Source organism: Lissotriton vulgaris, chromosome 7 (genome assembly GCF_964263255.1).
Source record: "Lissotriton vulgaris chromosome 7, aLisVul1.2, whole genome shotgun sequence".
NCBI classification, from domain to species: domain Eukaryota; kingdom Metazoa; phylum Chordata; class Amphibia; order Caudata; family Salamandridae; genus Lissotriton; species Lissotriton vulgaris.
Genome location: NC_141695.1, coordinates 1,039,221,797 through 1,039,243,229, shown reverse-complemented (window position 1 = coordinate 1,039,243,229; position 21,433 = coordinate 1,039,221,797). Strand labels below are relative to the sequence as shown.

The window sequence follows — 21,433 nt, the reverse complement described above, 5'->3', positions numbered from 1 at the left end:
TGCTGTAGAAACCATGAGATAAAACATAAATTAGATCCCCAATAAGTAGCCCTCCATTGTGGGGCTATCATAACTGAAACGGACTTGTTACTCCTGACCATGGAGAATGTTAACATCAGCACAGAAACCTGTGGACCCTGCCTCGAAATGCAAGGAAAGATTGCCACACACACTGATCTAAAGGGACATTCAATTTTGCATGCAGTGCATAACGTGCAAATTCAGCATATTTTAAGCACTTCTAAGTGCCACATGGATGAGCAGACGTGAGCACTCCCTGGAGTGACAGTGTGGGCAGGGGAATATAATGAAAACGAGGGGAACAATGTACCTTTGTAGCTTTCTGTGCACATATCGGCACATCTAGGTGCAAGTAGTGAAGAAACTTTTGGGAAAGTGCCCATATATTCCCATATTCTTTGTGTTTTTGTAGGTTGGCAATGTATTTTTGGGTGAATTTGTTAAATGAATAGAAAGTAGAAATTTTAAATATACACTACTGTGCTTCATTAACCAACAGGCCTCATATCACAATGGCAGTGCAGCACTTGCATGGTAAAAGCAGTATCCAACACTGGGTAGGCAAGGGCAAACCAACAAATGGTGAGTACCATAAAGGTCCGCATGCATATTCAATTGTTTTGGGAATGGTCAGGCCTTTGGAGATCTGGCTTTTGTGACGAGAAATAGTGGGATGATGGCTATCACTAGTATTCTGGGTTCGTATGCTTCTGGGTTCATACTTCGTATGCTTAACATAGAAAAATGCCATCATATGAATTCCTGACATTGAGTAAGTTTGATTATCTTCCCAATTCAGGCAATATTAATTTGGTCTGAATCTGTGCCACATGCCCCCTCCCTCAATTCAAAATACCCATACATACCTTATGCCAACATCCTGCTATCGGAAGTCCATCTGGTCCCTGTAATATTTACAAACATTTAGTTGTAATGTTGCAAAAGAGACCAACAAATAAAATATATACGAAAGAATGTTCAATTGCACCACAACCACTACACCAGTCAAAGGGCCATGCAATGTAAATTTTCTGATTACTTAGAATGTTGAATGCTTAAAATAACTATTTTGAAACAGAGTTAGTGACACATCAGACATAACCAATGACCAATCACTTCAATGATTCATTAATCATTTGCTCCTCCTTTTCCAGACTCTTGATGAAAATCCTATAATTGAATCAGCATTACGCTTAACATATATTGAATGAAATATAAATAAGGTTTACCTTAAGGGAATGCCAATAAAGAGCTGTTAAAGGGATAACATTGGTAATGCCTTTCACCCTTGACAGGATTAAATATTTGATCAGTTGCACGGTGGAAAGAGTCAGAAAATGTTTTGTGAATACTCAAAAATATGTGTGCATAAACGTCCATGGTATCGCTGCCCTGGAACTCCTACTTACAGAGAAACCTTTATGTAAGCCAAACATTTACAATGGCAATGGGTATCAGGAATGCGTGCCGATTTCGTAGATTCAGAATTTAGTCACTTCACCACGTTTATGCCAACATCCACACAGCCATTGGTTCAATCAGATGATGAAAATGGCTGGGATTGCCTCCTGCTAGGGAGTAGCTCTATTTTGTTTAGGTGCAAAGGTTATGAAAATGGTTGGTTGCTGGTAAAAAACAACAATACGCTAGTGGATAGTTGATGCTGATGTGGCTGATTAATTATAATAAATAAATTAACCTTATGTCAAGCCAATATGTCTTTATTTATATTAAAAATCATAAAAGACGATTACATTTAAAACATAATAATCCATTTCATTTTCATAGGTTTTAAGAAATTTGAGCATTAAAGTGGTGGTAGAAGGGAGGCGAGTAGATCCACAATGATGAGATACATAAATATATAATAAATAATTAAAACTAATAAAATCTCTGGCAATGCTGCCTTCATGGTCAATACTAATAATCACAGCTTCTATTTGAGAAATAATTAGGTAGGTGCACTAATAATACAACACAGTACACAATGCACTTCTCCCTCGTCATAAAATACGAGGAACTAATTATCATTTCCTCCTCTCCTTTGCACGTATGACCCACATCCAACTATAAAATTTGGCAACGGCAATCATTATGGGTTCATTAGTATCTGTTTTTAGGATTCTTAGTGCTTCGTTGCTTGACCTAGTGCCCAAATTTGAGCAAATAGGTTTGAGCCATCTGTGCCTAGGAATTTTTTAAACTAGACAAGCAAATAAAATATGTGCCAAGGATTTATTCTGTGTTGGGTAGAAGGGGCATTTACTGTGGTTCAGGGCGTGCCATTTACTAACAAACGAATTAATAGGGAGTGAACCCACTCTTAATTGATGGTCGAGTTTCCTAACTTTAATAGTAGTAATACGATCCCAATAGCCTTCATACTCCAATTCATGCTTGTGCTCTAAAAAATCCCTTGTTAACGCCTTAACCGCTGCGTTTTTTCCGCCGCGGTGCGGGTGTTATATTGGGTGGGCGGGGCTCCGTCGGCCGTTGGCCAACGGCAGCACTAGGGAGGTAGTGCTCCCGTCGGCCAACAGCCGACGGGAGCACGCAAGGGGTTAATGATGGCCTTGTTAAGGCAGAAAAACGCTTTGTTTTGATCATGTTCCAATACGCTGCCTTATATTCCTCCTTTGGAGGGAAGGGGTTATCAGCAGGATTTACCCACAATCTGCTCATCCCCATCTCACTCAGGGTGACTTTTACCCATCTCAACCAAGGGATTTTACACATACAATGTGCATAAACGTCCATGGCATCACTGCCCTGGAACACCTACTTATAGAGAAACCTTTATGTAAGCACATACATTTACAAGTGCAATGTGTATCAGGAATGCGTGCCGATTTCGTAGATCCAGAATTTAGTCACTTCACCATGTTTATGCCAACATTCACACAGCCATTGGTTCAATCAGATTATGAAAATGGCTGGGATTGCCTCCTCCTTGGAAGTCGTTCTATTTTGTTTAGGTGCAAAGGTTATGAAAATGGTTGGTTGCTGGTAAAATAACCAATATGCTATCGTATAGTTGATGCTGATGTGGCTGAATAATTATAATAAATAAAGTAACCTTATGCCATTTTGATTAACATTGTACTTTGAATCACTGCCTTTCTTTGGTTTCTTTGGGAAAACTGAAGGGTAATACTCTATTTTACATTCTTTTTATCGACTTAAACGTGATTTTTCAAATACTTTCCATGTTATCTATTTTAGAATTGCTGGAAGTTTAGTATGTTTCTAAATATTTTTTAATTGGAATGTGTTATGTGATTCTAATTATTTTAATTAATCTATTATAACAAAAAAAGCCGTTTACCTGTTAAAAACCTGAAAAATCTACTTTCCTGAATAGTGACTTGTAAATTGAACTATTCCCTCATGTAGGTCTTGCTTAGATGCACAAATAGGTTTTAAAAAGGAGGCCAGTGTTTGCACCGCCCATGAATTACTCTTACTATAACATTAACAGAATTCAACAATTTAACATATATTCACTGTAGAACCTGAGAACCAGATTCTGTGGAAGATGGCCCCCCATTAGAAAGCCCATCTATTTATATGTTGTAATTTCTTCAGCACCTACAGTACTGCAAGGCTACTTTAGGATATTGGGAACAGAGTGGGAACTGGAAAGGGAGGAGGAAGACAGCAAGATATGCCAAATTTGGAATACAGAATGTTGAGTGCACCTAAAACTGTATTCAATCTGAATTTAGTATTAAATTGGAGTCAGATTAAGTTTCAAAGAGAGAAGGATTGAAATGTGGAGACCTGCTCCAAATGACATATATGTTGTCTGGTAGATACTCAGTAGGTTTTCTGAAGCCTGCCTTCTTTGGTAGATCTGGAATGAATTGGCAAGGTATTGAGGCACAGGGACCCAAGACAGATTTATGGACCAGGCAGAGCATTTTATGCTTTCCTTGCTTATTACAGCAGGGAACAATGGTTCCTGTGGACAATCAACAAGTAATAAACAATAATAAAACCACAATCCCAATTGTTGAAGGCAAAGAGATGTTAGAAAGAGAAAAAACATATCACAAATTTTGTGCGGTTTATTATTGTTTATTACTTGTTGATAGTCCACAGGAACCATTTTTCCCTGCTAAACTATATTTACCCAGGTTCCATGTGAGTAGGGTGTCCCTTGTGTGCTTATACACATTCCTAGCTTAGTAGCCACAGTAGCTTTAATGCATTCACATTTTAAGGCCCAGTAGTGGCATTACAGAGATCTAGCAAGTATACCCACTGTAAACCTTGTGTGTAGATTCTTCACACTCACAAGAGGATTGAGGCCAGCCTGTTTGTACACCATAAATGTGATGAACTGTTACCAATAACTATTTCCAGAGGACAAAATTGTCACAAAATTAGAATCAAAAGCTCCAAACCTTCTAGATCCATCCACAGAAATTCAGAGTGTCCTTGAAACATTGAAGGTGCGTAGTTGCGCACTTTTCAGAAAGAATGAGTCTGTAAACAATTTTGGGATATCTACATCCCAATTATGGTGATGAGAACATCATATCTAGAACAAAATGTATAACTGCTGCGGGACTCCTATACCTATACTAGTGAGGAGCTGGTTGCAATCAGGAATGCGAACACTAACTCAGTTATAACAACCTATGCTTGCCCCACCCCTACTGAAGTAGAGGGACCGTTTTCCTGTAGCAACTGTAGATTTCAAAGCGCTCCTGCCCACTCCAGTGAAGCCAATACCAAGTCCAAGCTGAGCCCTCGTTGTACAGAATTTTGGCACCTTGCCAGAACAGATTCCGAACATAATTGGAACTGTTTTCTGGCCAATGTAAGGCCACTGCCCAAACATGCCACTAATATATGGGACCTACTGTCCTCCAATAACACCCTCATTGGATTTCTTACAGAGACCTGGATTAAACCTCACTCTAACCCTGACATAGCAGTGGCGCTCCCCGATAACTATCAAATCTTAAAACTTGACAGACTACATAGGACTGGGAGAAGAATTAGTTTTAGTTTACAAAAATTCAGTGACTTTCTGCATCCTTGTCCAAGTGAGCAACGACCAGTTAGAAATAATGGTCTTTAGCTTGAACCTGCATCATAACCTCAACTGGAAAGGAGCCATAGTCTATCGCCCACCAGGACCTCTAACCAATACCACCTCACAGCTTATTGAATTTATTGCTTCACACGTCATTTCATCCAGAAATTTCCTGCTTCTTGGAGACTTTAACCTACATAGTGAAATCCTACAAGTATTAAGCTTTTCTCACTGAACTGGCTTCTCTCAACCATCGGGCTATAAGGAAAGATCCTAGCCACCAGGCAGGACATACGTTAGACATCATCTTAACTAACTCGCCTGATTTATCTTACATTGCCACTATGCCTCTGACTTGGTCTGACCATTCGATGGTTGAATTCCGTTTAACAACCACAAGGCTCCCCCTAGCCCTATACATTTCTTAAATAAAAGCTACAGAAGTGGAATTTGAGTACATCAGAACATTTCTCAGATACATTCTGCCCACCTCATCACGAGGATTCAGATAAAGTGGAGAAACGCCTTGCCTCTTTCAACACTAGCCTACTGGCTACTTTAGATAACTTAGCGCCCCTGAAACAATGCCCTATTTCTGTAAAATGTCCCCAGGCATTATGGTACTCAGCCCGCTGCGACTAGAAGAAAGCTTATGTAAACGACTTGAAGGCCTTTGGCGCCGATCAAAACCCTGCAGATAAAGAAAATTACAAAGAGGCTTTCAACCAGTACCATCGTAATCTAAAGAATGCAGGGAAAACCCATATCACAGCCACCCTCCTACAAGCTGGAAGCTCTCAGAAATGCCTTTATCAGATTTTAAAAACCTTTACCAGTCCTTTAGCCTGCAACACGATTTTTGCACCATCCCAAACACTGTGCGACAGCATTGCTAGTCACTTCACAGAGAAAATAGATATAATCTATAACAAAATCACTTCCACCACATATCTCCAAACTAAGGGGGTCATTAGGATCGCGGACGGACTTGAGTCCGTCCGCGACCCCAGAGCATGAGGGAACGTCCGCATGGGCTGCGGCGTTCCCTCTATGCAGATTAGGATGTGACCGCCAGGGTGGCGGTCACATCCTCTATTTTTAACATTGCTGCGGGTGGAGCTTCAAGCTGCACCCGCAGCAATGTTAAAAATGCATGCACAGCATTTGCGTGCACAAAGCGGCAGGCACCGCGCGGTGCCTGCTGCATTGTGCACGCAAATGCAGGGGGGTACCATAGGTACCCCCCATGTGCACCCCCCACCCCCCACTACACCTAGGGGGCCCGCAACGGGCCCCTGCAGTGCAGTTACACATGCTTTTCCACGGCGGAAAAGCCGCCGCGGAAAAGCATGTTCCCAAGCACATCCTAATCTGGCTGACGGTGTCTAAGAGACACCTTCACCATTTTAGTGCTTTTCCGCCGCGGTTGTAAACCAGCCGCGGCGGAAAAGCTGCGGACCTAAACCATGACCCACCAGCCATCCTAATGTGGTGGTGGGTCCTGGTGGGTCCGCAGAGGATTTTCCGCATCCTCCGGGCCGGCGGTGGCTTCCGCCGGCCCGGAGGATGCGGAAAATCCTCCATCCTAATGACCCCTAATAATCGGATATTGAGCTCCAACACACCCCATCAACCACCGGTACACTAGGAAATTTCCCACTACTTACAATAGAAGACACTGAAGTGTACTTAAAAAACACCAAGTCAGGGTCCCCTCTAGACCTAATTCCTGCTAAACTGACTGCCACCCTGGCTACACAACTCGCTAACCCCATTTGCAATATTCTTAACAGCTCCCAGACGGAAGGTGCTCTCCCTCCGGTCTGGAAAGCTGCTCAGATTCTTCCCATTAAAAAAATCTTAAAACTCCAACGGAAGACATAACTAATTATCGTCCAATTTCACTACTTCCCCTTCACTCCAAAATCCTAGAAAAACATATCTATATACATCTCTCCAACTACATTGACTCCACCAACAGTTTAGATCCCTCATAATCCAGATTTCGCCCCAGATACAGCAAAGAGTCATCCCTAGTAGCAGTTACTGACAACATCAGGGTGCTGTTGGATAAGGGTCAGGCGGTGCTCTTGGTGTTGCTTGAGCTTTCCGCAGCATTCAACACTATATCTCACCAAGTCTTACTAAGAAGACTAAGCGACATAGGCGTCACAGGACTAGCTCTGAAATGGCTAACCAACTTCCTATCTGATAGAACTCAGACAGTGAACCTAGGCTCCTACCACTCCAAGATCTCTGAAGTCACCAAGGGAGTACCTCAGGGCTCCTGCCTGAGGCCTACCTTGTTCAATGTTTACGTTGCTCCCCTGGCAAGACTGTTGAGAAAACTGGGTTTTGTCCCCATATCTTATGTGGATGATGCCCAGCTACTCCTTCCACTTGACAAATCCAACCCTAATTGACAAGCCATCTTTTGCGAAGGAATGAAATCTATAGCGGAATGGATGAAAAATAACTTTCTCCAACTAAACGCCACCAAGTCCGAGATAATGCTTTTTGGCGAGGCCACCTTGGTATGGTCTCCTACTTAGTGTCCAGAGGAACTGGGCCCCACCCCTTGCCCTAAATCAGTGGTGAAAAACCTTGGAGTCTGATTGGACCAAAAACTCACCTTGAGAGGACATGTCTCCGCTACCATCTGAGCCTGCTTCCACAAACTCAGCATGCTCAGAAGAGTTTTTCCTTTCTTACCTCGGTCTTCTAAAAAAACCTTGATCCAGGCATTAATTTTAAGTCGCTTAGACTACTGTAATGCGCTGTTGATCTCAGCCAATGAAAAGGAGATAAAAAGATTACATGTAGTCCAAAACACTGCGGCTCGCATGGTGGCCGATGTCCCCCCTAGAACATCATCCCTTCCCTTGCTTAAGATGTTACATTGGCTACAGATACGAAAAATTATTAATTTCAAAATCTAATCTGAAGCAAGAGAAGGCTTCTTCTGTTCCTGGGAATTCGTTGTGAACATAGGAACGAAATCATAATGTGTAATGGCCCGTTATTAAAAGAATAACTGTGTGGTATGGAGCAGTCTGCAGTTGCGGTGTCTGGGAATTTCAAGATAGCGCCCGACATTCAGAAGCCAGCAGAGGAGGTCGGCGGTTGAGACACGTTTGTCGACCTGCTGATGATGTCACCAGGCAAGTGGACGAGGAGCTGAAAAGAACGCCGGAGGAGCTGGTTGGTGTGTTCCATAGAGGGACGAAGGCGGAGGACCACAAGGAAGGGAAAGAGGAACGCCACGAAGAACGACCAGCCGCGGGAGCAGCGCAGGGCGTAGAGCGAGGACAACCGGAGGAAACCGACCCTACCGAGGCATCGAGGAGACTGGAGGTCGGAGGGCTTGACCAGAAGAGGGAAGGTTCCCAAACAACAACTGCCCGTGTATCCGAATGTCCCCAAGAGAGACAGGAGGCCACAATACCCCGTGCTGTGGTCCAGGAGGACTGTGGCTCCAGGCAATTGCCTTTTGTACAGTACTGGAGGAGGTTGGCGGGGAGAGGGTTAAAGGGGATCCTTCATGAGTAAAAGGGGCACAACCTAGGACTTCTCCATTCTCCCTCACCGGTTTCCCTCACACAGCGATGATAGCCTACCTAGGTGGAGGGACAGCACTATTGTATTAGCCACAAAGACAAACTGACCCATGGTGTTTTCTGTTTCTGTTTTGGTGACGTCGGGGTCCCTTGCCAAGTTAACCGGAGGAGGGAGCCCCATCTTAGCGAAAGTGGAGTACCATGGACTTTGTCTTCTTATGTTTAGTGATCATCCAGTATTCTGTCCTTAACTCAATGGCTGGAGACTGTAACCAGCATTTTTCAATCAATTTCCTTTCTTTTGGGTGCTTCCACGCATCTACTCACCAACCCATACTGGCTACTCGTATACTTCTGTGGAGACTGCAACCACCGGAACAACCTGTTACCAGCAAGGGCAGGGGAAAAGGAATACAACAGTGGTGTCAGGAGTGGGATATTGTCATCTGAGGCTCGAAGATGACGCAACTCGTGACCATACAAGACATGATAGATCAACAAGCTGAAGGGCAGAGACATATACAATTGGTTTTGGAACAGCAGACCCAGAATGCACAGAAAGTAAGGGGATCCTTTCAAGCAGCCATATGCTCCAAAGATGCAATTTCCAGCTAGAGTGCATCCAAATGTCCCTGGAAGTGTCCTTCCGAAATTCTAGGAGGGGGACGACCCAGACTATTTCTTTACGAACTTTGAGAGGGTAGCTAGCACCGCTACTTGGCCTCCAGAGAGATGGGGTCAGTACGCAGCCCCATTATTATCTGTAGATTCACAAGCACCCTATTAAGCCTCTAACCGTGCCGGATTTACTCCCTATCAGGTCATAAAGAAGGCCATTTTAGAAAAACTGGGGTTTGACCACGATTATTATGGAACACGCTTTCGCACAGACAAATTGGGAACAGGGAACAACCTGCGGCCTCTCTTTTACCGAATCAGGGATTTGGGGAATTGCTAGCTTCAGCCCCATTCATACTCGGTTAAAGACGTGACAGAAAAAGTTTACTTAGAACAATAGCTGGAGGCCCTACCAAGTAACACCAGAGCTTGGGTCAAACAACATCCTGGTCGAACAACACAATCCGCAATAGAGTTAGCATGTGCTTATCATAGATCCCCAGACCTCAAAGCACAAACAGGAAGAGCGCCCATCCTTTTCCCTAAACCTACTCCCATAACCCAAATATAAGGGGGTGATAAACTACCCTTTCCCAGCCCTAGGCCCCCAAAAAAGCCTGTTACAAAACCTTCTCCAATCCACATGGGACTACAATGCTTTAGTTGTGCAAAAGGGGGACACATAGCTTGAAATTGTCCCTTACACATAGATAGTTCTGAGCCCATGGAGGTGGATTGGTCTTGGGGAAGGGTTTTAGTCACCGGAATACCCAGACCGAGGTACAAGAAAGCCACTAGGATCAATAGCAGACCCATCGACGCCCTGCTAGACACTGGGTGTCACCATATAGTGATTTCAAAAGAACTGATTCCGTCAGCTAAATTGTGTGAGGTGCTAACAGTGTTGGTTTCTTGTGTCCATGGGGACGTTAGGTCTTATCCCCTAGCGGCAGTATTGATAGAAATAGACAGATACCCCTAAATCAGGAAGGTAGGAGTAGTCCCGGAACTGCCAGATAAAGTTCTGAGGCACTGACCTACCTCACTTTCATGACCATCTGACAGAATTGACAAAACACTTCCCTGATGATGATTGGCTACAGGCGGCGCCATTCTATGGGGAAACCCTCCCAAGTTCTAGAGACAGGGAAATGAAAACCCGAAATGAGAAAAGAAAAGAGGGATACACGTATGCTTGCCAAGCTATTTCCACAGGTTTACTCTCTCCTCAGAATATGGATAAATTCCCGCCAGGAGCTTCCGAACTGCCCAGAGAGACAACAGCACCCTAATGAATGCTTGGAGCCAAGTACAGGAAGTCAACTCGGACAAGTTAAGCCCATACTTCTTTATAAAAAAATGTTTGTTGTATAGAGCTAGTGGAGATCCTGGTTAATAAGACTGAACAGCTGTTGGTTCTGATAGCATTCAGAGAACATGTCTTGCAGTTAGCACACAACCAAGCGGGAGGGGGTCATTATGGACAAGAGCCCACCCTGAGATATCTATTGGAAATGTTTTGTTGGCCAAGGTTATAGCAAGAGCCTGCCAGGGGACATCAATATATACTGGTCTTAGTAGATTATGTCACTCGATAGCCCGAAGAAATACCTCTATGATTTCCTTCTTTTCCAGGGTAGGTTTTCCCTTAGAGATCCTAACCAACCAGGGAACACCTTTCATGGCTAATGTAATGAAGGAAATTTGTAAACTACTAGGAGTGCATCAAATTCGGACGGCCGTGTGCCACCCTCAGACAGACGGTCTTGTAGAGAGGTACAATAGAACAATCAAAACCATACTTAGGAAATTGATTGGGGACATAGGGCAAGACTGGGACCGTAAACTATCTCTCATGCTCTTTGCCATTAGAACGCATGAACAAAAGTCAACAGGATGTAATCCTTTTAAACTGTTGTTTGGGCGTAAGCCACGGGCTCTGTTGGAAATGGCCGCCGAACAATGGCCCGTAGAGGAGGATGAAAGGAAACCCCTCCTGGGGTACATGCAAACCCAGAAGGAGAAGTTAGCCACATTGTGGGACACCGTCCACAAGAACAAGGATAAAGTACAAACAAAACAAAAAAAAACAGTATGACCGGACTAGCTGAATGAGGGAACTAGCAATAGGGGATAAAGTACTAATCCTTCTTACTTCCTCTGAAAAGAAATTGTTAGCCACTTGGCAAGGGATGTATGTGGTTACACAGAAGGTGACTCTGGTCACCTACTGAGTAGCTGTACCTCATACTAATAAACTGGGTCAAACCTATCACATCAACCTCTTTAAAAAGTGGGAAGAGTCTGCTACCCCTTCAGACAAACAGAATGAAGAAAAACGGATATCAAGTAATCAAGAGTGGGAATGGACACTTGTAACTACGTGAACGTAGGTTAGATTGAATCACCCTCATTAACGCTATGTTATTTGCGCGGTGTATATCTGTTTTCTGCCCCACATACGCGTTATGGCATAGTCATTGGGTGTCCAAAAGTGCTGTATGCCTACCTCATCCTGAGGTGACCTCTGGTTCGTGTAGCAGTGTCCAGAGAATTGGAGAACCCCCGTGAAAAATAGGAGTGTGTGAAGGCGATTTATTAAAATACAAAAAAACACCTACAAGACTTTACTATAAAAAGGTGAGATTTTGTAATTAAAATTTATGGGTATAACTTGGGATCGTGTACTTGATCTCGTTATACTTTAATCATCAGCAACGTCGACATGTTTCTGCTCCTTCTGTGCCCAGCCGGGTCCACGGAGCTTTCGTCAGGACAAACAAACAAAACACATGTTTCATTTATTTACTTACACTACTTCTGTAGTAATCAATAGTGTTTTTCTCAACAAACTGGTTCTAAGTTGTTCTAATTTCCTTATTTAAAGGAGATTCCAACTTCATCAGGGGAAGGGACTCGTTGTTCCCGAGCCGCATTTGGAACGGTCTCCGCGTCTGGTGCGGACTCTGCCCCTGGACTAATATGATATGCCAGGTAACCCTTAATCAAAATCTGAATGTCACTGTAGTACTGGAGGGAGAGGGTAGGAAAGAACGACCCCCAGATGGGAGCTAAACTCTCCCTTAATCAGCAAAAGTTATAGGGGCAGCTATTGGATCAATACCCAGGGCTAAGTTCAGGCAAACCAGGGTGTACATCCTTAGTAGCCCACGATATTATCACTCAGGAAGGACAGGTAGTGAATCTGAAACCATAAAGAATACCAGAAGCTAGACAGGCAGCGGTAGAACGAGAGATAAAAGCCATGCTTAAAGCGGACATAATTGACCCATCTCAAAGCAACTGGCGTTCTCCAATTGTGTTGATACCTAAACTGGATGGGAGTCTTTGTTTTTGCCTAGATTTTCACCAGGTAAATGCCCACTCAAAGTTTGACAACTACCCCTTGCCTCGCGTGGACGAACTGACAGAAAGGCTAGGCGAAGCCAAGGTTATGTCTACATTTGATTTAACCAAAGGCTATTGGCAAATCCCATTGACTCGGTTAACCAGAGAAAAAAACTGCCTTTTCTACACCATCTGGGTTATATCATTTCAAGGTAATGCGCTTCGTCCTCCACGGAGCCCTGGCAACCTTTCAACGACTTAAGGACGTCATATTACGAGCCCACCAAAAATATGCGGTAGCCTACTTAGATGATATAGTGGTTTATAGTCCGAACTGGGAAAGTCACTTAGATCACCTTAGAAGCATTTTTAATATGTTGCCACAAGCAGGCCTTTCCTTGAACCCGAAGAAAACCACCCTTGGCACACATCAGATAAAATACCTGGGTTACACCATAAGCGAAGGAACCATCCAACCACAACATATTAAACTAGAGGCCATTCAAAACATTCCCTAACCCACTAACCCAAAAGATGTACGTGCTTTTCTTGGATTAGTAGGGTATTATTGTAGGTTCATCCCTCAATTTTCTGAAGTACCTAGTTCCCTGATGGATTTGCTTAGCCAAACACGGTAGGGCAAGGATAGACTGGGGTACGGCCCAGGAGGACATTTTTCGTTCTCTAAAACACTTACTATGTAATGCCCCTGTTGTGACCTGTCCAGACTTCAGAAAGTCGTTTGTGTTACAAACAGAGGCCTCTGACAGAGGACTGGAAGCTGTCTTGTCACAGCCAGATTCCCAAGGTCTATTACGTCCTGTATTGTTCCTGAGCAGGAAAACCATAATGCCACGATGGAAAAAGAATGCCTGCCATAAAATGGGCCATGGAATCATTACAGTATTACTTGTTGGGATGTCACTTCTTTCTGTTAACATATCATGCTCCTCTTACTTGGTTAGCTACACACAAGGATACCAATGCCAAAATACTTCAATGGTTCTTAGCCTTACAGCTCCTTTCCTTTCAGACTATCCATTTACCCAGAGACACTGCAGGGAAATGTGGACTATCTCTCGCGTTCCTGTCTCGGAATGGCCCGATCGTCCATCCCCGGAAGAGAGGCAATGTCGTAAGAAGCAGTCAGCAGCCGCGGTGTCTGGGAATTTCAAGAAGGCGCCCAGCTTTCAGACGCCAGCGGAGGAGGTCGGCGATCGAGACACGTTTTTTGACCCGCTGATGATGTCACCGAGGAAAACGGATGAGAAGCTGAAAAGAATGCCGGAGGAGTTGGCCAGTGTGTTCCATAGAGGGAAGAAGACGGAGGAACATGAGGAATGGAGAGAGGAATGCTGCGAAGAAGGTCCAGTCGCGGGAGCAGTACAGGGCGGAGAGCGAGGACAACCAGAGGAAACTGACCCCACTGAGACATCGGGGAGACTGGAGGTCAGAACTCGACCAGAAGAGGGAAGGTTCCCCAACAACAACTATGAAACAACAAGCCCTATTCAGCCTGCATGGTTTGAATCTCAAACTCTGTAACCAATGGGGCCACACCTCATATTGGCTCACCAAGAAAAAGTTAAATTTAACCAGTGCTGTGTTACAGGTCCGGACATGCCTTAAGATATAACAATGTAGAAGTGTACAGGATCACCCACAGAAAGAAAAAATGTGAGAAAGCAAGGAAAGTGCCTCACAGACGTAACACCCGAGGGGGTTCCCGGTTTGATAAATCACCGGTATACCAACTTCTCATCATCGGTTACTTTCCTTGCTGGGAGGATGAAACAAGTGCAGAAAGAATATGCACAGGACAGAATAGAGAAAGAAACAGACAAGGAGTGTACAAATACACTGCCTGGTAGGACAGAAAAAAGTGCTCAAAAGAATAGTGTATACCTACACCCAACAACCAACAGATATAAAAATGTGAGGTTTGGCTGGCTGAATCGATTTTATTCTGGTGCTGCCAAACATCACCTTTAAAAAATGGTTATGTTGTTACCATTTATTTCGTAACTGGACCGACATGTTTCATTGCCTTGTCATTGGCAATTTCGTCAGGGCAAATGGTTGGTTCTCTATTCATAATCCTCCATTTTTCATATGAGGACCTTATGCTCGAGAATGGTAATCGTACCGTTGAGCATCAGAAGACGGCGTGTCAAAGATCACGAGCCGTCACGGAAACTCCTAGGTGTGAGTAACTGCTGCCGAGTCCCTCCGGCGCTTCCGACGTCTCGCCTTCCCCAACAACAACTGCCAGTGTATCCGGACGTCCCTAAGAGTGACAGGATGCGGCGATACCCCGTGCTGCATTCCAGGAGGACCGTGGCTCAAGGCAAGTGCCTTTTGTAAAGTACTGGAGGAGGTTGGCGGGGAGAGGGTTAAAGGGGACCCTGCATGAGTAAAAGAGGCACAGAATAGGACTTCTCCTTTAACCCTCCTCGTTTCCCTCACACAGTGGTGATAGCCTACCTAGGTGGAGGGACATCACTATTGTATTAGCCACACAGACAAAGGACTGACCATGGTGTTTTCTGTTTCTGTTCTGGGGTCGTCGGGCTCCCTTGCCAAGAGAGACGAAGACTAAAGGAGAGGTAACCGGAGGAAGGAGCCTCATCTTAGCGTAAGTTGAGTACTGTGAACTTTGTCCTCTTTTGTTTAGTGATCATCCACTATTCTGTCCTTAACTCAGAGGCTGGAGACTGTAACCAGCACTTTTCAATACATTTCCTTTCTTTTGGGTGCTTTCACGCATGTACTCACCAACCCATACTAGCTACTCATATACTTCTATAGCGACTGGAACCACCAGGACAACCTGTTCCCGGCAAGTCGGGTGGGGGAGAGAAGAAATACAACAAACTGGTCTGCACAGTCAGCTGATAAAGAGATTTATATTTATGCCTCTGAAAACTTCAAATCTTTGGCAACCTTTTCCGCCTGCTTATCTAATTCACACTAGACTGGTTTGCTTCTATAATTGGCAACCCTAGAATTCAATTCTTTATAGCAATATAATTAATGGGAGCCTGCAATCCCTGTAGAAGCAAGTCTCGAATTCCCTTATTAAAGGCGACTAGTGATGCCTCTAGTCACGTGTAGTAAAGAATGACATAGCTGCTCACATGTAATAAGTTAATACACTTGAGTACGGATGTCACAATGCTTGCTGCCAGACCCAGCAGCCTACAGGAAAGGTGGGTCACAGAGCACAACTAGAGCTGCAGTTTAAACAACAAAATTGAAACCTGTATATTCTGTTTTCTGATGGTTTTCTAAATCAATTGTGATAAGCAGAGAAGATATATTTAAGGCAATATGTTTATTTTTGAATTTTTTGGTTAATTTGGGAAAGAAAGAATATCTACATTTTTATAAACATTCTGAGGTAGAGCATCTTTAATTCTGATTTACCTTAATTTAACTCTAATACCTTTTTACAAGTCTTGGGTTTAATTGTGCACTATAGACTATTCCTTTTTTTTTTTGTTTAAATATCTCTACTGGTATTTTCTGATTTTATCAGGACTGGCATCAGGATTTTGTACAAAATGTCCAAAAATGTATAACCTATTTATATAACATATAAAGATTAGGATTGCACAGGTCAACAGCGCGATATTATTACTAGCGTACTATTCTCGATTACAAATACTTGTACCATGTGCGAGTGTGCACTATAGACTATTCAGGCCAGCAAACATCCTATCTCTTTCATGTGAAAGAGCAACACACTACGAATTCAATTGGTTTGTGTGAAGGGTGATGGTGTGAAGAACAAGTTACTTAACTTCGGTAACGATGTATCTGGTAGAGACACATTCTAGCCGCAGATTCCTTAACCTAGAATATCCTCCAGGCACCAGACTGGATCCGGAGATTTTTCAGCAGTACCTCTGCGCACCGGGAGACGGCGTTGCTTGGCTCCGCCCTGATGTCGTCCACAGATATGACGTCAGTGGAGCCATATAAGTCCCTCCCTGTGCGCTGTCAGTTTTCTACTATGAAACTTTTCTGCGCCACAACGCGGAGCCACTATTAAAACTGTGAGTGCGGGAACAGTCTGCGAAAAAAAAAATCTTTGAAACAACGACAATAAATAATAAAATGATGAGAAACCTCACAATGCATTGTAGAGCAAAACTGTCCTACTGTAAGGAACTGAAGGGAGAGAGCAGAGTACTCGCCCATAGAAACAGTCTCGCAGAAGCGAAGACCCATACCCTCCTATGAGGCAAAACAGCAATGGTATATGGTAAGTGACAAGCACTCTGCAACCACATGAATGTCATTGCAATGGACAACAAGACTGTAATGACGTGAAGTTATGGCAATTGGCAACATCTCTGCAACAACAAAGAATGTGTCACCATAGGCACCAAATATGACCAATTGACTGTAGCATAGTCAAACAGACCCCCCCAAACTAATGGAGAAAAAGTCTCAGGGGGGGAGGAAGAGATGAAGGACATGACCACTCTCCACAATTGATAAAAAACAGGGTGCAAGAGCATGGATGGACATAGGAGCCCACCACCCAGCTGCGAGAATGGGTGGAGAAGCAACAGGTAAAACAGAATAAGACATCCTTACCTGGGAAAGATGTGAAGAGACGAACAAACATAAAGGACCAGTGGGAAGAACCCAGGCTAAAAAGGTCCTTTAGAGCGGGGAGGAAGGGTGGGCATTAAGCAATCTGCGGCTAAACTGTGTCTCTATTAGATACATCGTTACCAAAGGTAAGTAACTTGTTCATCTAATGGAGACATCTAGCCGCAGATTCCTTAACTTAGAATAGATACCAAAACCATACCCCATTGAAGGAGGGTCTGCGACTGAACCCCACCAAGTTCCAAAGAGAACTAATACATCAATAAGATTGACTAAAACAGGTGGAAACAGCAAGTGCAGGTGTGGCTGACACTAGACCCATTAAGCTCTGGAAAAGGAGCATGAACAAGTAAAGGCAATGTCACCACAGTCCGTCACAGGACGGTACAAGACTTTCATCTTCCAGTAAGGGACAAAAGTAAAGTACAGAAACCAGAACAGCCAATGCTCAATGAAAGAAAATCCATAAGTATCTGTAACACGAATAAGAAGCAGAACTGTGTGCAGGATCCCATGGATTTGCCAAAAAAAATTAAAGTCCCAGAGAAAAGACAAAAAAGCATGACAGAGCCTGAGTGTACAAAATGAGCATGCATAACAGTGGATGCCAAGAATGACATGTAGAGAGACAGATGCCACCCATGTAGAGATATACTAAACCATGACTACAAGGAGATACATGTATGTGGATAATAGGGATACACATATGCAGATCGTGTGGACCGTGGAAGCCACACCACACACGTAAAAGCTCATGAAATGTAGCATCAAAAGCATATATGCTCAGCAGAACAACACAGAACGTATTACCAGGTAGTCATATTGACAAACCATGCATCAAAGTACATTAGTCAAAGGATACCGGCAGAAGCCGGACACAAACATAAGGCTCACTCTCAAAATAGAGAGAAAGGAGAAAAGAAAGAGAGAGATACCAAATCTGGGCCTTAGAAACCCAAGATACTGCAACACTGAAAAACATAGTATGAGTTCTCTCCTGCAGTCAGTATACATATTATGATATGTATATATACACACACACATATATATATATATATATATATATATATATATATATATATAAATTTGCACATATATATATATATACATATATATATATATATATATATATATATATATATATATATGCACATTTTTTTTTAATAAAGAGAACTACAAGGAAAACTTGAAGAGCATGCCCAAGACAAATACAGCAGCCCACGCAAAAGGAACCTAGGGCACTGATGTGAACCATTGCGGGACATAAAATATGTCAAAACACAGTAAATCACATACAGATATATTCAGAAATATGTGTACATAACCACAAACAGACACTGTATAAATGACAATGATCATCTCTGAACAGAGAGACTTCTAAGGATAACATTGGCAGAGGCCATGAGTAGAGGGACCTGAGCCCCTGCCTGGCAATGAGAAGAGGGAATACCCAGCACATAAGCACTACCTAACACCAGAGATTAAAGAGCAGACAATACCACAAAGATTAGAATGTAGCCAACGCTGTGACGCAAGTTGGACCTGCAGGCCACCCAGTGCCTATGAACATACCCAGTGTGTACCCACAAACCGTGCCAGAAATGAAAGCGGAACAGAAACTGTTCCAGAAGTGGAACAGAAACTGTTCCAGAAGTGGAACAGAAAAAAATGCTCACAAGAGACACTGGCTTACAGCTAAAACAGCTAACATAGGCAAAAAAGGTGAAAACACAGTAAAACGCTTGAAAGACAGGCTAAGGCAAGAAAATGAAGGCGTGAACATGCCGGGACAAGCTAGTCGTAGCGTAAACCCAACAATACTCTGGAGAAGTCTGCATCCTCAGAGGCAGGAGAGAACTACAGACCAATGATAAATTACAAACATGTTAGCTCCAAAGAGAGCTACGCCCCCCTTGTGGGTCTTATCAGTGGAGAAGTCCCACAACAGTAGTGGGGACAGAAAGAAGCAAAAAGAAGCAAAAACCATATCGCGATAAACCTACAGCATGAACTATAGGAAAGTCCCTAGAGGGATAGAAGCTAACAATCCTAAGAGGACCTCGCAGCATCCTCAGTAAGGACCTACACCATCCAGGAAGAACAGAACCTGGGGCATTGTAAATACCGCACCCAGCAAGAACATTGCCTGTGGCAAGATAGAATGGCTATACAATAACCAATGAATACCCCACATAGGGTATGTCACATTCCTATAAAAAGCAAGGGAACACCTCTTGAGACTGGCTCTTAGACAGAGGAGACGAAAATAAGGGCAGAAACAGCTGTCCAGCTGTACAGTCAATAGCTTGAACCCAGAGACGGACACCAGAGAAAGGCAATGACAATACTGCAGTCAATGCAAACAAAACAATACGTCTGCAAAAATTGATTTAAAACAATGTCAATCATGGGAAACCTGACATGAGATGATGGAATGCTTAGTCGGCATGACTGTCAAAGAGAAGGGCAAATCTCAGAGATGTTCCTAAACATTCTCAGGAAAACTGCCATCACGCAGCCAAGCATGGCGATGCAGAGAAACTGACCTGGCCATAGCCCGACTGACAAAGTCAATGGAGTCCATGGCTGATCGAATAAAAATTTTTGCCAGCTCACGACCATCGTGCAGTAACCGAGTCATGTCAGCCCGAGGGCCTTCTGGAAAAGAGGGAAGGAGGCACTCCACCTAGTCCCAGAGGGCGAACGTAGCATGTGCAAACACGCAGGGTGTGTTTAAGGACCGAAGGCCTGAGCTTGCAGACGCATGCGGACGCAAACATTTGTCTACCACATGTCTCCAACCAGCGAGACTCCCTACTGGGTGAAAGTATCAGAAGAGAAGATGATGGCAGCTAAGCGGAGGCTGACTGGATGACAAGTCCTTGAGCCCTAGGGTGTAGGGACAGACCGGCTGGGTCACCTAGAGTCGGGAGATAACGATATGGGACAGCATGTTCCACAGGGTCCACCGAGGAGGCCCTCGTCCTGGTCTCTTGCAAGAATGTAGTACAAAGACACGCCGAAAGGCAGCAACGGCAAGACATCCGCGTTGCCCTTTTGGGGCAGATCCAACAAGGGATCGGACGGCAGAGACAGAAGGAGGCTGGAACTGTAATATGTCAGCAGCTTTGCGAACAACTCGTTCAATCGCTGCACTATCCTCCGTGGCCTTTCCAGGTGGCGACAGCAGATCATAATTAGAGGGCGGTTGCAGGCTAACACGTCCTACAAAGGACACAGGCTCTGCAGCCCGAGGAGGGCCAAGGGCCTGCAATTGCTCCACATCAACATGTTTCGAAGAACGCCTAAGCAACACTGGGGGAGGTGAATACCCAGGGCCTCATCCACCATCAGTAAAGGAGGAGGAAAGGACGTCTTCGGCATCAAACAATATTGAGACTGCACTGCATCGATGTCGACGAACGCCAAAGGAGACTCCATTGACCGATGTCGGGACGGCGTTGACCCGACATCCACCGTGATGGGAGACTGCGGTGTGGGACGGTGTCGGCTCAGGGACAGGTCCCCTGCTGCGGCCGCATAAGATGTCAATGCAGGGAGCCCCACAGGACTGTGCCCTGATGCCGTAGGTGGACTGCGGCCAGACATTTGAATGGGAAGCCCCACCGGGCCGACTCTCGATGTCGCAGCGACTCCAGAATGTGAGTCAGGGTACTTGACTGGCAGTAAGGGCGAACCCACCGGCGAGCTCCCAGTCTGAGTCCTTACTGCCTCTGTGGGGCCCAAAGGCGCGCCAGGGAGAGGGGTCGACCCAAATATGGTGTGCAAAGCCTAGTAATAGGCTTCATTTAGGTCCTAGTCGCCCCAACCCCAGGAAGTGTGGGTAAGCGGGTCGACTGCTGTGGGGCCATGTCTGGTAAAGATCGAGAGCAGCGGCCACTGACATCACGACTACGTGAGGCAGACGGTCTCCGTGACTTCTTCTTGTGCTCACCTGAGGAAGGCGAGCGACGGCCTCGGGAACAACTCCATGACCTGCCCCGAACAGGAGCCTCAGCTCTAGATGGAGGGCAGCGACTATTGGACATCCGAACGGGATATCCGGGAGGACAACAATTTCCTCCTACGTTCCCGAAGGGACTTCGGCTTCAGCTTCCGACAGGCGTCGCACTCCACGGAGTCGTGGTGCTCACAAAAGCACCACATACAAATCGCGTGTTGATCCGTCGCCAACATTTTCCACGTACAGGTCTCCCACGAC

General features: G+C 44.5%; 1 protein-coding gene across 6 annotated transcripts in view; it reads right to left on the bottom strand.

Moving 5' to 3' along the window:
• LOC147702888 (uncharacterized) overlaps positions 1–21,433 on the bottom strand; it is a 353,529-nt gene that overhangs the window by 11,625 nt on the left and 320,471 nt on the right. For all 6 annotated transcript variants that reach the window (XM_086931471.1, XM_086931472.1, XM_086931470.1 and 3 more), the window contains one exon: positions 888–926. In XM_086931471.1, coding sequence (XP_086787597.1) covers positions 888–926 — 39 coding nt within the window. The remainder of the gene's footprint in view (positions 1–887; positions 927–21,433) is intronic.